Genomic DNA, 15056 nt, shown 5'->3' on the forward strand with positions numbered 1-15056 from the left:
TCATTACTTTGATTCAAAGTAGTTGTGTAAAAATCTACCCAAAAAATCTGGGTAGATTTTATCTAGACACTGGTCTCACTTCAGAACAGTCAGGATACTTCCTTATTTTGTAGGTAGGAATATCATCTTTATTCATAAGGGCGAATGGATGATTTTCCAGAAATAAAGTTCAACTTCTTTTTTCTAAGCACATGAAAAAGAAGCAACACATTTTAAGGATGCTGAGCTCATGTGCCTGGCTCATGTATTCTAAATCTTTCACTATCATCTTTAAATTGAAACTTCACAAGAAGAACCTTTTCTTAGGCCCTGGCTCCATGGCTCAGTTGGTTGGGGCATTGTTCTGTGCACCAAAAGGTTGCCAGTTCGATTCCTGGTCAGGACACATGCCTAGGTTGTGGGTTTGATCCGTGATTGGGGTGCATGCAGGAGGCAACCAACTGATGTTTCTCTCTCTCTCTGTGTCTCAAAAAGTCAATGGACATATTCTCAGGTGAGGATTAAAAAAAAAAGAACCTTATCTTAGGACACTTTCGGCTTCAGTGCTGATGTCATCGGTGATAACAACAAAGTGTAAAAACCAGAGTCAGATGACACTATATAAATGAGTTTCAAACACATAAATATCATAAATATATTTGATTTGAGATAGTTCAGAGATAAAATGCTCAAATATCAGGTTCTATCAAGATTACCTCCTACAATTTTATTTTATTTTTTTAAATACATTTTATTGATTTTTAAAAATGTATTTATATGCTATTACAGTTGTCCCAAATTTTCCCCTTTGCCCCCCTCCACCTGATATCCCCATTCCTTCTAGCAATCCCACCCTTTAGTTCATGTCCATGGGTGATGCATATAAGTTCTGTGCCTACTTCATTACCTATACTGTTCTTGCCATCCTCCTGTCTATTTTGTATCTACCAATTTGTGCCTCTTAATCCCTGCACTTTTCCCTCTATGTCTCCACTTCCCTCTCCCAAACTGATAACCCTCCAAATGATCTCCATATCTATGATTCTGTTCCTGTTCTGCTTGTTTGCTTAGTTTGTTTTTTATATTGAATTGTTGATATTGTCAAGTTATTGCCATTTTAATGTTCATATTTTTTATCTTCTTCTTTTTCTTATATAATTCCCTTTAATGTTTCATATAATAATGGCTTGGTGATGATGAACTCCTTTAGTTTTACCTTGTCTGGGAAACGCTTTATCTGCTCTTCAATTCTAAATGAAAGCTTTGCTGGATAGAGTAATCTAGGTTATAGGTTCTTGCTTTTCATCACTTTGAATACCTCCTGGCAATCTCTTACAGCCTGCAAAGTTTCTTTTGAGAAATCAGCTGACAGTCTTATGGGAAGTTCTTTGTAGGTAACTGTCTGCTTTTCTCTTGCTGCTTTTTTTAAAAGATTTTATTTATTTATTTTTAGAGAGGGAAGGGAGGGAGAAAGAGAGAGAGAGAAACATCAATGTGCGGTTGCTGGGGGCCATGGCCTGCAACCCAGGCATGTGCCCTGACTAGGAATCGAACCTACAAATCTCTTGCTGCTTTTAAGATTCCCTCTTTAGCTTTAACCTTTGGCATTTTAATTGTAATGTGTGTTTGTGTGGTCCCCTTTGTGTCCATCTTGTTTGGGACTCTCTGTCTGTCTGGACTTGCATGTCTATTTCTTTCACCAAATTAGAGAAGTTTTCTTTCATTATTTTTTCAAATAAGTTTTCGATTTCTTGCTCTTCCTCTTCTCCTTCTGGCACCACATAATTCAGATGTTGGTACATTTAAAAATGGCCCAGAGGTTCCCCAGCCTATCCTTGTTTTTTTGAAAATTTTTTTATTTCCTGCTGTTCTGACTGAATGCTTTTTCCTTCCTTATGTTCCAAATTGTTGATATGATTCTCATCTTCATCCCCTCCACTCTTGGTTCCTTGTAGATTTTTCTTTATTTCACTTAATACAACCTTCATTTCAGCGTGGGTCTTTTTTATGCCATCAAAGTACCCAATGATTTCCTGGAGGATCTTGATAACCAGTGTTTTCAACTGTGCATCTGATAGGTTGCTTATCTCCATTTCATTTAGTTCTTTTTCTGAAGTTTTGTTCTGTTCTTTCATTTGGGCCATATTTCTTTGTTTCCTCATTTTGACAGCCTCCCTGTGGTTCTTTCTGTGTATTAGATAGAGCTGCTTTGACTCCCTGTCTCAGTAGGGTGGCTTATTGTAGAAAAGCACACCTGTTAAGTTGTATGGAGTGGAGCCTTAGGTAGTCCCAGGGTTGGGGAAACCTGTTCATCTCTCTGGTCCTCTGTGTGGGGAAAGGCTCTAAGAGGGGACAATGCTGCTGCCTGACCTCAGCTTTGCCAGAAAGGAAGCTATCTCCCAACACTTGTACTTTACTTTCTCCCCATATGCCACTGGTGCCCTCCTAGCTGTTGCCCTGGTGCTGAATCCCAGAGTAGGTGGGTCAACATGAGTCCAAAGTCTGTTGCGGGCCCTCTAAGAGGCGTCTCTTGAGAATCCCAGTTTCTTCCACAGCCCACCCCCACTGGTTTCCACAGCCAGAAGTTATGGGTACTTATGTTTCTGGTGGAACCCTGGGCTGAGGGTGGTCTGGACTAGGGCTAGGATCCTTTGCTCCTGAGGTATCCTTCCCATTTTTTACCTAGCACATGTGGATGTGGGACCACCCATTCCTTTCTCTACACCTCTCTGCACCACTCTGTGTCTCCATGACCCTCCACCTCTCCGAACCTCTCCATGCCTCTCTGTGCTAATCTGTGTCTTTGCTCCTCCTACCCATTTGGATGAATGTTACTTCTTTAAATCCTTGGTTGTTAGACTTCTGCACAGCTCGATTTTCTGAAAATTCTGGGTCATATTTGTTTTGTAGTCTAGTTGTATTTTTTGCCATAGTTGCTGGTGGAAGTCTAGTTGTTTACCTGGCCTCCATCTTGACCGGAAGTCCCTCCTACAATTTTAGAAATAAGCTGTGGGAAGCTAACTTTCTCAGGAAAATTTATTCCTGAATCCAAAGTAAACCCAACTGCCTTGTGTGCTATAAACTATAGTTAATTAATGCTTCCTGGTTTATCAGATTAGTATTTTGGCTTATCTTATAGAATTTAATGATAATTAATGAGAAGATGATAATTATTCCTCATAAATTCTTGCACTGAATTACATTGTTTTCATGTACATAAAGTCTTGCTAAGGAACCAAACTATAATATATAGGAGAATGGTATTTGGTTAATTAAAAGTGACTTAAAACAAGAAATTGTTTAAACATGCATAAATTAAACAATTAATTTTAAGTTAAAATATATAAATAGGCATTCATGTATTGACATAGACTTTTTAGCATAAATTCAGGAGAATAAGAGATATTTGTGGGGGGAAAAATAGTCCCATTCAACCTTAAGGCCTAGGTGCTAATACTTTGTAAGATATAGATATTCCGTATATTATCCCTTGCTGTACTAAAAGAAAAATATCATTCGAGTTGTTGTTTTTTATTATCTGGATCCTGAATGTAGCCTTGCAGGTTTTAATTTGTATTTGGACAAGTTACATCACTCGATTTTAGCAATTTGTGTTCTGTAAGATTATAGTCCACTCCTCAGTCAATAACCTTTTGTGTATCCACTTTAAAAATAGCTGATGAAGCCCTGGCTGGTGTGACTCAGTGGTTTGAGTGCCCGCCTGTGAACCAAAGTATCGCTGGTTTGATTCTCAGTCAGGGCACATGCCTGGGCTGGGGGCCAGGTCCTCAGGAGGGGTTGCACAAGAGGCAACCATACATCAATGTTTCTGTCCCTTTCTTTCTCCCCCCACCCTCTGTAAAAGTAAGTAAATAAAATATAAAATAAAAATAGCTGATGAATCATTCATAATTTTTTAAAACCCCCAAGAAAAGCCATTATCAACTTGGAGCAGTGATTAAGAGCACAGGCTTTGGTGCTAGGCAGGCTGAGGTTGGAGTTCTGGATTTATTCTCTTTTAGCTGCATGACCTTGAGCAAATCAACCTCTCTAACCCTAAGATACTACAGAAGTGATTGGGGAGGGAAGAGAAATAATGACAATTGAAAAGATTAAATGAAATACTGCATGTAAAATTATTAGCACATGCCTCACGTATGGGAAACCCTTGATATTGTTAGCTGCTGTTATGTTGATTACTATTACTATGATTATTATTAACTTTATTGATTACTAAATTGGTTACCTGTTGCTACATAACAAACCATTCCAAATTCAGGTGTAAGCCAGTAAACCTGTGGATAGGCTGGGTGGATCTGCTGTTTTCACTGGCGCATTATGGCTGCATTGTCCTGGAGGGTCGATAAAATGGTCCAGGATGGCTTCACGCCTGGTTATTGGCAGTTCCTCTCATGTGGCTTCTCGTGCTCATACTTGTACTCGTTTAATAGGCTTTCCTGGTTTCCTCACATAGAAGTCTCAGGCCAGGAGCCCCAGAGGCAGAAGCTATAACATATCTAAAGGCTTAGACTCCAGAACTCGTACGATATCACTTTATTACATTCTTTTGGTCACAGCAAGTCACAAGGCTAGTCCAATTTAAGGAAAGGAGGAAATAGATTCCACCTCTTGATGGGTGAACTGTAAAGAATCTGTGACCAAGCCCTGGCTGGTGTAGCTCAGTGGATTGAGCGCGGGCTGAGAACCAGGCATCGCAGATTCAATTCCCAGTCAGGGCACATGCTTAGGTTGCAGGCCATGGCCCCCAGCAACCGCACATTGATGTTTCTCTCTCTCTCTCTTTCCCTCTCCCTTCCCTCTCTAAAAATAAATAAATAAAATCTTAAAAAACAAAGAATCTGTGACCATATTTAATCTTCCACAGCACACCCTCTGCCACAATTATTTACGTTTTGCTCCCACATGCAACATAAACTGACCTCTTCCACAACCCTCAAAATTTTACATTTTGACATTGGGCTCAAAGTTATGACATCAGGCTCAAAAGTTTAGTTTCTGAAGATCCATATGTGGTCCTGATAAGGATGAGGTTTTTCATGTTAAGCTCATTTTGATCCAGAGACTATAGACTAAAGAGACAAGTTATACTCCACCCAAATGCTCAACACATAATGGTGATGGAGGGGCAGGATAATCATAACTACCATTTTCCCTTTTCAGAAAAATGGGAAACATATAGCAGTTGGTGGTCCCTAACAAGTCTTAAATGCATTTTGGGTACATATTTGCAATTATCCCACTTCTCCAGGGAAGGAGAATGTTCCTTGATTAAGGCCAATTCTGCCCCCAGTAGTGGGTTCCCTAGTCCATTATTCTCCTTAGTTTGGGCTCCCCATCCTCTGGATCCTCCTTCTGAGAGGCCTTTTCTAAAAGAAATGACCTGCGTCTGTAGCTGAGTAGTTTTCTCAGCATGCTTTCTGCCCATAGAAATTTGGGACACAGAAGCCTGTTAACATTTTTAATTTTATCAGTCTCCTTTAGTCCAAGCTGATGGACCCTTTTAAAGACTCAGTTTTCTTAGAATATGACTATGGTTTACTCAAGCCCGTAACGCTACACCCATGATTTTTTTCAAGACAAGCCTCTCTCTGTTTTGGGCTGCATGTGAAACTGCTCTGAGAAAATCCTTACTTATAAGTCGTAGAAGCCCTTTTATCAAGCTGAGACTGTCTACTACAATCTGCCCTCAATCTTTTAGAGATTTTAACAAGAAAAAAAAATCTCATATCCACACTCTGAATTGATCTTTGACCTAATTTCACTGATGATTAATACTTTGTTTTACCCAGCAAATACTCTGGGTCTTCTATGTGGTCTCTGAATTCTCCTTGAAAATCAAATAGCTCCTTCTTTAGCTCATCACTCTCTTCCCATACCTTGTATCCAGCCAGTGGAATGCAATTGGTACTTTCAACATTCTGTTTAGAGATCTCTAGAATCTCTTTAGCTAAATGTACAAGTTCATGAGATAAAATATTTTTCTTACAAGGTACTGCTGGAATCATTTTTCCAATTATCCCGAGGTTACATAACACAAGCCACCCTCTTTCCAGCCTCCAATAGTAATTTCCTTACTTTTCTCTGCTAACAATATCATCAACTCCTTTCAGCCACTGCCTACCACTCAGATCTCAATCACAAAGCCAATGTTACGTGTTTTAGACTTTTGTTATAGTAGCGCCCCAATCTAATTACCCATTTTCATATCCATTTCTTTAAGTCAAAACTTAGTGGTTTGGCTGGTATGGTGCCCCTGCTGGTTTTTTCCTCATCTCACTCAGGCAGCTACTTTCAGCTCAGGGTCAGCTGGGCTTCAATGTTCAAGACGTCCTCAAGCGTGTGCCCGGCCGATGATGGCTGTCACCTGAAGCAGCTGGGTTCTCCTCCACGAGGCTTCTCCTCCACCAGTAGACCAGACCAGCTTCCTTTCACTGTGGTTTCAAGGTAGTGTTCAAAGGTGGCAAACACACAAGTTCTAAGGCCCCTTGAAGGCTCAGCTCCAGAAATTAAACAAACATCAATTCCTTCACATTCTTCTCTGGTCAGAACAAGTCCCAAGGACTGCCCAGATTTGAGGAGGTGGAGAAATAGACTCTCCCTTTGGATGGGAGTAGCTGTAAAATGTTTGTTGCCATGTTTAATCTACCATTGTTGCTATGAATAGTTTATAATCTACCTAACTGACTCCATGCTTTGCAGGATAATTAAACTGATGTATTCTGCAGACAATAAACCGTATCTCTGAAAGGGAAATCCTTACTACTGTACTCCCCATGATGGTTATAGTGAGTCAATTGGCCAGTCATTCTAAGTTACAAAACAACTTTCTTTTAACATTGGAAAGTTGAATTTTGTAATTTATTATGTTTCCTCTGAAGTATAAAGACATATCACTGTTATATCTATCATTATCCTTCTCTGATTACCTATCCTGGAAAAATAACATTTTCCTTTTGTGGATCCTTTACATATCAGTCAGTACCTCTCATGTGATACCAATAGCTTACCATAGTGAGCTATTTACTTATATGACCCAGAAAGAACAAGCCCCTTAAGGGACAAAATTAATAAATTGTTCATATTTGTATCTTTATAACACTCAGTCCAGTGCCTTGCACATAGTAGAGCTTAAATAAATATTACCATGGTCCAGCTCATCAAGATAATTCATGTTTGCAGTAAAAAAGAAAGATGAATGACCATCTTAGCCTTTGACTAGATGGCAACTATTTGTCAAAAAATAAGTTTTTAAATATAAGATCTTAAAGAATATAAGAGCAGACATAAAATTTGATATTTTGATTTTTTCAAGTAAATCAATAACCACAAAGTTTCATACCTGCATGCATTCTCTTACTCATAGCGTCACCATGCAGGAGGGGTAAGAAAAGAGCCAACAGTTAGCCTCCATGGTGATTTTATGAAACAATTTCAAAAGGTTTCATTTTATGCTTTTTTTTTCCCAGAAGTTCCAGAAAGGCTAATGGATTAGTACCCCCTTTGTTTGGGCCTGCCTTTCACCTGCACATCCCAAACTAGTACAAGGTCCAAATCTCTTAATAGTGGGTGTCTTTGAATCTAGGGTGTTTATTTGCCAATGTGTTGTCATCGTTAGGGTGTCTGAGAAGCCAGGGAAAAAAATCTCTTTGTGTCAAATCTCTACTCTGGCCAGAAATTTTTGGTCAGGGGTGACAGTTACTAACTTAAATTCACAAATATATGCTTTGTGTATTTGGCACACCAGTTAGTCACTCACAAAGCTGATTTCAGTCTGTTTGTTTTTGTTTTTGTTTTTTGGTATTGATATAACATCAACCTGTTACCGTAATGATAACATAGCCACTGTTAAAAATTTATTAATCACTGTTAGTATCATGAATATATTTAGAATGATCATGTTTTTTCCTATATGTCTTTGGACCAAGCCACATCATTAAAGACTTATGGATGCTTCTTTGGCACCTGAATACTAACAATCAAAGAACAGCCTTAAAAACATCCAGTAGAGCTGTGCTCCAGTCTTCCTTTTTATGGCTTAACTCTTTTATATTTATTTAAACACAGTTGATTCATCTAGTTATTTTAGACCAAGGACTGAAGTTGAAAGATCACACTATTTTTTTCCAGGTGGCTACACAAGTGGCTCAATACCATTTATTATATAGTCCATCTTTTCCCTATTAATAAATAATGCTGTATTTATCATATACAAATTCTTAATTGTTTTATATCTCTTTCTGGACTCCATTTTGTTCTGTGGGTCAAATTGCCTATTCGTGTGATAGCTCCCCCCAGATTTTACTATGTTAGTTGTTGTAGCATTTTATATTTTAATTTAGAGATATTCCCCTCTCATCAAAATTTTTCAGAATTTTTATGGCTGCTCTTTTTTAAAACTTTGAGATATAATTTACATACCATGATGTTCACCCTCTTAATATGTATAATTCATTGGTTTTTAGTGTATTCACAAGGTTTTGCAACCATCACCACTATCTAATTGCAGAATATTTTTATCATCCCAGAAGGATACCTTGTACCCATTAGCAGTCACTCACCATTCCACTCTTACCGCAGCCCCTGGCAACCACTAATCTAATTTCTGTCTCCATAGACTTGCCTAGTCTGGACATTTCATGTCAGTGGAATCATATGGTATGTGGTCTTTTTACTGGTCTTCTCTACTTGGTATCATGTTTTCTATGTCATCCATGTTGACACATGCATCAGAATATCATTCCTTCTTATGGTGCAATGATGTCCCATTGAGTGGATATATACATTTTGTCTATCCTTTGAACGACCGATGACCATTTTGAATTGTCCCACTTTTTTGCCTCTTAAGAATCTATTTTTAACTTGTATTTTTAACTACTTAGCTGAATTAGGCTATACTCTAATGACCAACCCAACCAGGTTTTATTGCCTCAGAGTAGAAGTGGTCATGCCTGTCAGAATGGCTACCATCAATCAATCAATAAACAACAAGTGCTGGTAAGGATGTGGAGAAAAGGGAACCCTTTTGCACTGTTAGTGGGAATGCAGATTGGTGCAGCCACTGTGGAAAGCAGTGTGGAGTTACATGAAAAAGTTAAAAATGGAACTGCCTTTATGGTCCCACAATTCCACTTCTGGGAATTTATCTGAAGAAACCCAAAACACTGATTCAAAAGAATATATGCACTCCTGTGTTCATTGTAGTCTTATTTACAATCCCCAAGATTTGGAAGCAGCCCAAGTGCCCAGCAGTAGATGTATAGATAAAAGCTGTGGTACATTTACACAATGGAATACTTCTTGGCTGTAAAAAAGAAGGAAATACTTTCCTTTGTGACAGCATGGGTAGACGTGGAACATTATGCTAAGAGAGATAAGATGATCAGAGAAAGAAAAATACCAAATGGTTTCACTCATATGTGGAATCTAATGAACAACATTATCTAACAAACAAAATAGAAACTGACTCAGAGATACAGAGAGCAGACTGACAGCTGTCAGATGGTGGGGGGTTGGGAGGCTGGGTGAAAAAGTCAAGGGGATGAAGCAGAACAAACAAAAAACTCATTGCAAATAAAATAAAATCCTGTAGGAAAAAAAGAAACTATTAGCCTAATGAGCATCAAGAAGAGTAACCATTATTAAAGAAATAGCATAAATAATTTGATGAGCATTTTCCAGGGTTTATTTTATTTATTTATTTATTTTGTTTCATACATTACTTTATTGTTGTTCAATTACAGTTGTCTGCATTTTCTCCCCGCCCCTTCCCCCCACCCCATTCAAATCCACCTCTCTCCCTTGCTTCCACCCTCCCCCTAGGTTTTGTCCATGTGTCCGTTATAGTAGTTCCTGGAAACTCTTCCCTCCACTGTCACCTCCCCCCTCCCCTCTGGCTCTTGTTAGATTGTTCTTAATTTCAATAACTCTGGTTATATTTTGTTTGCTTTTTTCTTTTGTTGATTATGTTCCAGTTAAAGGTGAGATCATATGGTATTTGTTCCTCACTGCCTTTTTTTTTTTTAACTTTCCAGGGTTTAAATGCCCATGAATAAACCCACCAAGTCAACATGCCAGTTCACTGAGCTACTTAGAGGGGTGATTTGTAGATTTTAGCATGTATAAAAAACCACTTGGGGCACTGTTGCGCGTGGGTCACCGGCCAGCAGTGACCACGGCACACTGTGGATGGCTCGACAATACGCGAGAAAAAACACACATGCACAGAGACAAACCAGTTTCTGTGGGGAAGTAGGGACAGAATGGCCACCCCCCTAGTGGGGAGCGCGCTGATTTACCGTCCATACCTGCTTTTATTAGGCTCATTTTGCATAATAACTCAGGTAACGTACAATACTCATTAGGGGAAGTAAGGAATATATAAAACAAAGAACTCTGCCGGTCTATTGAGTTGGGGGGTCAAAGAGCTGTAAGGCTGAGGAACAAACTAGCTTCCTCCTAAGACCCTCCTCATTCAACTGAGAGCATTCTTGAACAAAGAAGGTTTCACAGTAATTTACATGTTCTTTCTTAGGCCTGATCACCCCCGGGAAATCCGCACTTCCCAGTACCGAGCTGTACTTCCCCGTCATTGTTTCAGGCTTATGTGGAGCGCGGGAACTAAGGCCACCGAGAGATAAGGAGATTTTCTTCCGGACGCTGAGAACTCAGACTTTGTCAAAGCCGAGGAGTGAGGGTCCATCACCCCCTTTTGCTGCAGCCCCCCCCCCAAGTCCTTCTTTTTGGGGGGCCTCCCAAAGTGATCGTGCCTGGCTTGGGTTGTTCCCCCGTGGGGAATCTTACCCGTCTTTGGCTAACCGACCAAGCTTTTGGGGTTCAGCAGCAGAAACAGCATTACTGCCAGGAAGATAAGCTTTTGTCTCCTTGCCGGCTCACGGTTCCAAGGGCGTTCCCTTAGCCTAGCCTAGGCGGGGGTTTCAGTTTTCTGATACCAGTCAGGGCGGTTCCCAACATATCCCCCTTTTTTAGTTTTTTTAAAATCAATTGTGGTCGTTAAGCCTGTGAAACCTACTTTTGCTGTTTTTCGAATGCAAATCAGAAGAAAAGCAACATCTACATACATCATAAGGCAATAATAGAAATATAAAGCAGAAACTAAATTCTATGGGTGGTGAATACCTAAATTTCTAAATTCAGTGCAAGAAAACATATTAAGGGAAAAAACAAAAGTAATAGGTCTGATTACATTTCAATCTTTGAGAGAAATTACATAGATATCAGGAAAGGCAAATTACAAGGCAGTTTGAGCATAATGCAAGCCTGACTTTTTACGAGAGGATTTCTTAACAGGTGCAGTTCTGCGCACCGACTCATCACCTACTTTCTTACGTGGGTGTTGAGTTTTAATTTTACGCCTGCCAGAGTGGTTTCTCATACCTTCTCCCTTGTTTTCAGTTAGGACTGCTAAGGGTTCCATAAAGGTGGCTACCTGCTGGTCTCTGACACGACCCTGGGAAAACAATTTGCAAATACACCGAAGTACACAAATCAATATCACAATCAGTAAACAACCAGCAGCTCCAAAAACCCAAATTCTCAAATTAATTCCATCAAACCATGTTTTAGGATTCAGCCAATTAATATTTTCATTAAGGGCTCGAAAAAATGTCCTGTTTGGTTAAACGTTGAATGTCCTGCAGCTGATGATGTAACTCCAACTGCAATTTATCAATTTGTCCTTTTAAGTTAGTGGAGAAAGCTCCCCTCAAGCGATGTTGTATATCAGTCCAAGTATGTTGGCTGGAATTCCACTGTAGCGGTGTGACACACAGTCTGGAGAAACCAGGGTCACAGGTTAGGTGTTGACGAATCACGAGAGCGTCCTGGCGTTCGCCAATCCAGTCCAGTGCTGATTCAACTGCAGAAAGGCGGATCAGGATCTCCTGATCTATTTGAGCCTGTTGGACTAATTCTAAAGTAGCATTGATTAAACCATAAGTGCAACCAGGTGTTAACAAACTGTCGGACTCATAAGGAGAGCAGTGCATTGTTAAATGCTATAATGCCATTTGGATTCATTCATTTTTTTGGTCATATTCTGGAGATAACAGATTTGGAAAGAGTTGGAAGGCACAATTAAATCATAACCACTATTAACGACTGATCTTGTTAGATTTATGCAAAGAGACCTTATGTCATCATTCACTCCTTTAGAATGCCAAATTCTGGAGGGATCAGGTAGGGAGAAAAATATAAAGTGTGAAGGAAAATCCTTTTCCTTCTGCTATCTACCAGGCTTCTTAAAACTTTCACTTCCACAGACCTTCTGCAACATTCACAAACTCTCTATTCTTTTTCATACACTTTCTGATATCCACCAAGATTGCATCTCCATGTCTTATACCTTCAATTACTAACACACACCACATAATTCTTTCTTAAAACGTTTACTTCCACAGATTTTCTGCAACATTCACAAACCTTCTAATCTTTCTTTCATACTCCTTCTGATATTCACCAAGATTGCATTTCCATGCCTTATACCTTCAATTATTAACTAACATCACATAACTTCTTTCCTAAAACATTTACTTTTCCATTTATCTTTACAGTTTCCCATTTACATTCCTAGAGTGTGAAGTTTCAACCTTCCCTGGAATCCTCAATTTCCTTTTTCAGAGCAGATACAGAGCAAAATCCCATCCTTCTCTGTGGGGGGTGAAGGTGGGGCCTCCGTGATCTGCTCACTCAATTTGCACACCGTTTCACTGTCAGAATCAGATTCATCATCATCTAGCTCTGTTTTCTTTGCCCAAATGAACTCGAGAGAATCCCTGACAAGCCTCCAGGTTACAAAGGTGTGTGCACCAATAGATATACCACTGTTTTGCAAAGATTTCAACCTTTCACCCACTTTTTCCCAAACATCAATGTCTAACGTCCCTCTATCAGGAAATGAAGGACAACATTTTCTTATAGATTGCAAAAGCTGCACCAAATGCTTTTCTTTCTTATACTTTGTTATACTTTCTTATACTTCCTTATACTTTGCTTCTTTAAGAACTTGTTGTAATATACGTAGAAAAGATTTCTGCCCTTTAGATAAGTTACAACCTATGTTTACCTCCCTTCTTTTTTTTTAAAGAAAAAGCTTACTTTTATTTACTTTTAATTGGCCAAAACAAATCACCTGATTACTTTTTTTCAAGGCAAATCTTTTTTTTTCCCCAAACTTGAGAATTAAATTACTATTTACCCAATTATAGGCGGTCGCGAAGAGAGAAACGACCTAGAAAAGAAAGACCTACTTCCCTGAAAATTCAACGCATCCCACAACTTGCCCGAGAAAGAGTTCGGGGTCGTTGGCCCTTACCTGGGCTGCTAGCGCGCAAATCCACCCGAAGTTGATGCGTTGTCCACAGTGACGGCTCGTAGCCGCTGGTTCCAAGTGGTCTCGAACGGGGTCCCACCTCTGTGGTCCCGAATCGCTGCCCCACGTTGGGCGCCAGCTGTTGCGCGTGGGTCACCGGCCAGCAGTGACCACGGCACACTGTGGATGGCTCGACAATACGCGAGAAAAAACACACATGCACAGAGACAAACCAGTTTCTGTGGGGAAGTAGGGACAGAATGGCCACCCCCCTAGTGGGGAGCGCGCTGATTTACCGTCCATACCTGCTTTTATTAGGCTCATTTTGCATAATAACTCAGGTAACGTACAATACTCATTAGGGGAAGTAAGGAATATATAAAACAAAGAACTCTGCCGGTCTATTGAGTTGGGGGGTCAAAGAGCTGTAAGGCTGAGGAACAAACTAGCTTCCTCCTAAGACCCTCCTCATTCAACTGAGAGCATTCTTGAACAAAGAAGGTTTCACAGTAATTTACATGTTCTTTCTTAGGCCTGATCACCCCGGGAAATCCGCACTTCCCAGTACCGAGCTGTACTTCCCCGTCATTGTTTCAGGCTTATGTGGAGCGCGGGAACTAAGGCCACCAGAGATAAGGAGATTTTCTTCCGGACGCTGAGAACTCAGACTTTGTCAAAGCCGAGGAGTGAGGGTCCATCACCCCCTTTTGCTGCAGCCCCCCCCAAGTCCTTCTTTTGGGGGGCCTCCCAAAGTGATCGTGCCTGGCTTGGGTTGTTTCCCCCCGTGGGGAATCTTACCCGTCTTTGGCTAACCGACCAAGCTTTTGGGGTTCAGCAGCAGAAACAGCATTACTGCCAGGAAGATAAGCTTTTGTCTCCTTGCCGGCTCACGGTTCCAAGGGCGTTCCCTTAGCCTAGCCTAGGCGGGGGTTTCAGTTTTCTGATACCAGTCAGGGCGGTTCCCAACAGGGCACTTATTAAAAATCAACTTACTAGCCCCACATCAGAGGTTGTGATTCAGATGGACTTGGAGCTACATTTTTTAACTGTTCAGACCCCAAGGTACAGTGTCACCTAAACTGCCTACATGCAGTGCACCAGAATCAGGTAAAATCGGGCACTTCAAAAGTAGCCTACAGAAGTGCTTTGGAGAAGGCTGTAGGTGCCAACAAGTCCCCTAACCTGTTTCTGCTGAAGTCCCTAGCATGCCATATAATAGGCCCAGGGCTCCTTGGGCAAGTATGAACACACTTGAGAAGGGTCAAACTTTTCTCCTGTTTCTTGAGTAAAGACTGACACTACTTACACCTCCAGACTTATTCATCCTCACACTAAAGGGACTGGCCTCCTGTCTGATCCAGAGCTCACTTTAACCTTTTATACATGAATGATGCCTTTGTGCCCTAATCACACAGGGAGGGTAAGCTGCTGTCTCATCAACCATGGACCAGTCCGCCAAGTGCTTAATTGTGCATGTTAATTGACAGTGTGTGGACATTGTAAACCCACTGCCCTGCACATTTGTCCTTTCCCCCTTCAGGCCAGAGAAGGCCGGACCACCATTGTGATTGCACACCGATTGTCAACAATCCGCAATGCGGACGTCATCGCCGGGGTTGAGGATGGAATCATCGTGGAGCAGGGAAGCCACAGTGAATTGATGAAGAAGGAAGGGCTGTACTTCAAGCTTGTTAACATGCAGGTATCTGCTTCCCAGGAAGTATTTCTG

General features: G+C 40.6%; 1 protein-coding gene across 4 annotated transcripts in view; it reads left to right on the forward strand.

Moving 5' to 3' along the window:
• The window catches only part of ABCB4 (ATP binding cassette subfamily B member 4), an 82849-nt gene that overhangs the window by 34580 nt on the left and 33213 nt on the right, over positions 1-15056 (forward strand). For all 4 annotated transcript variants that reach the window (XM_045827435.1, XM_045827433.1, XM_045827436.1 and 1 more), the window contains one exon: positions 14868-15029. In XM_045827435.1, the coding sequence (XP_045683391.1) occupies positions 14868-15029 (162 nt within the window). The remainder of the gene's footprint in view (positions 1-14867; positions 15030-15056) is intronic.

The sequence above is a fragment of the Phyllostomus hastatus genome, unplaced genomic scaffold (genome assembly GCF_019186645.2).
Source record: "Phyllostomus hastatus isolate PE091 unplaced genomic scaffold, TTU_PhHast_1.1 phas_scaffold_78, whole genome shotgun sequence".
NCBI lineage: Eukaryota > Metazoa > Chordata > Mammalia > Chiroptera > Phyllostomidae > Phyllostomus > Phyllostomus hastatus.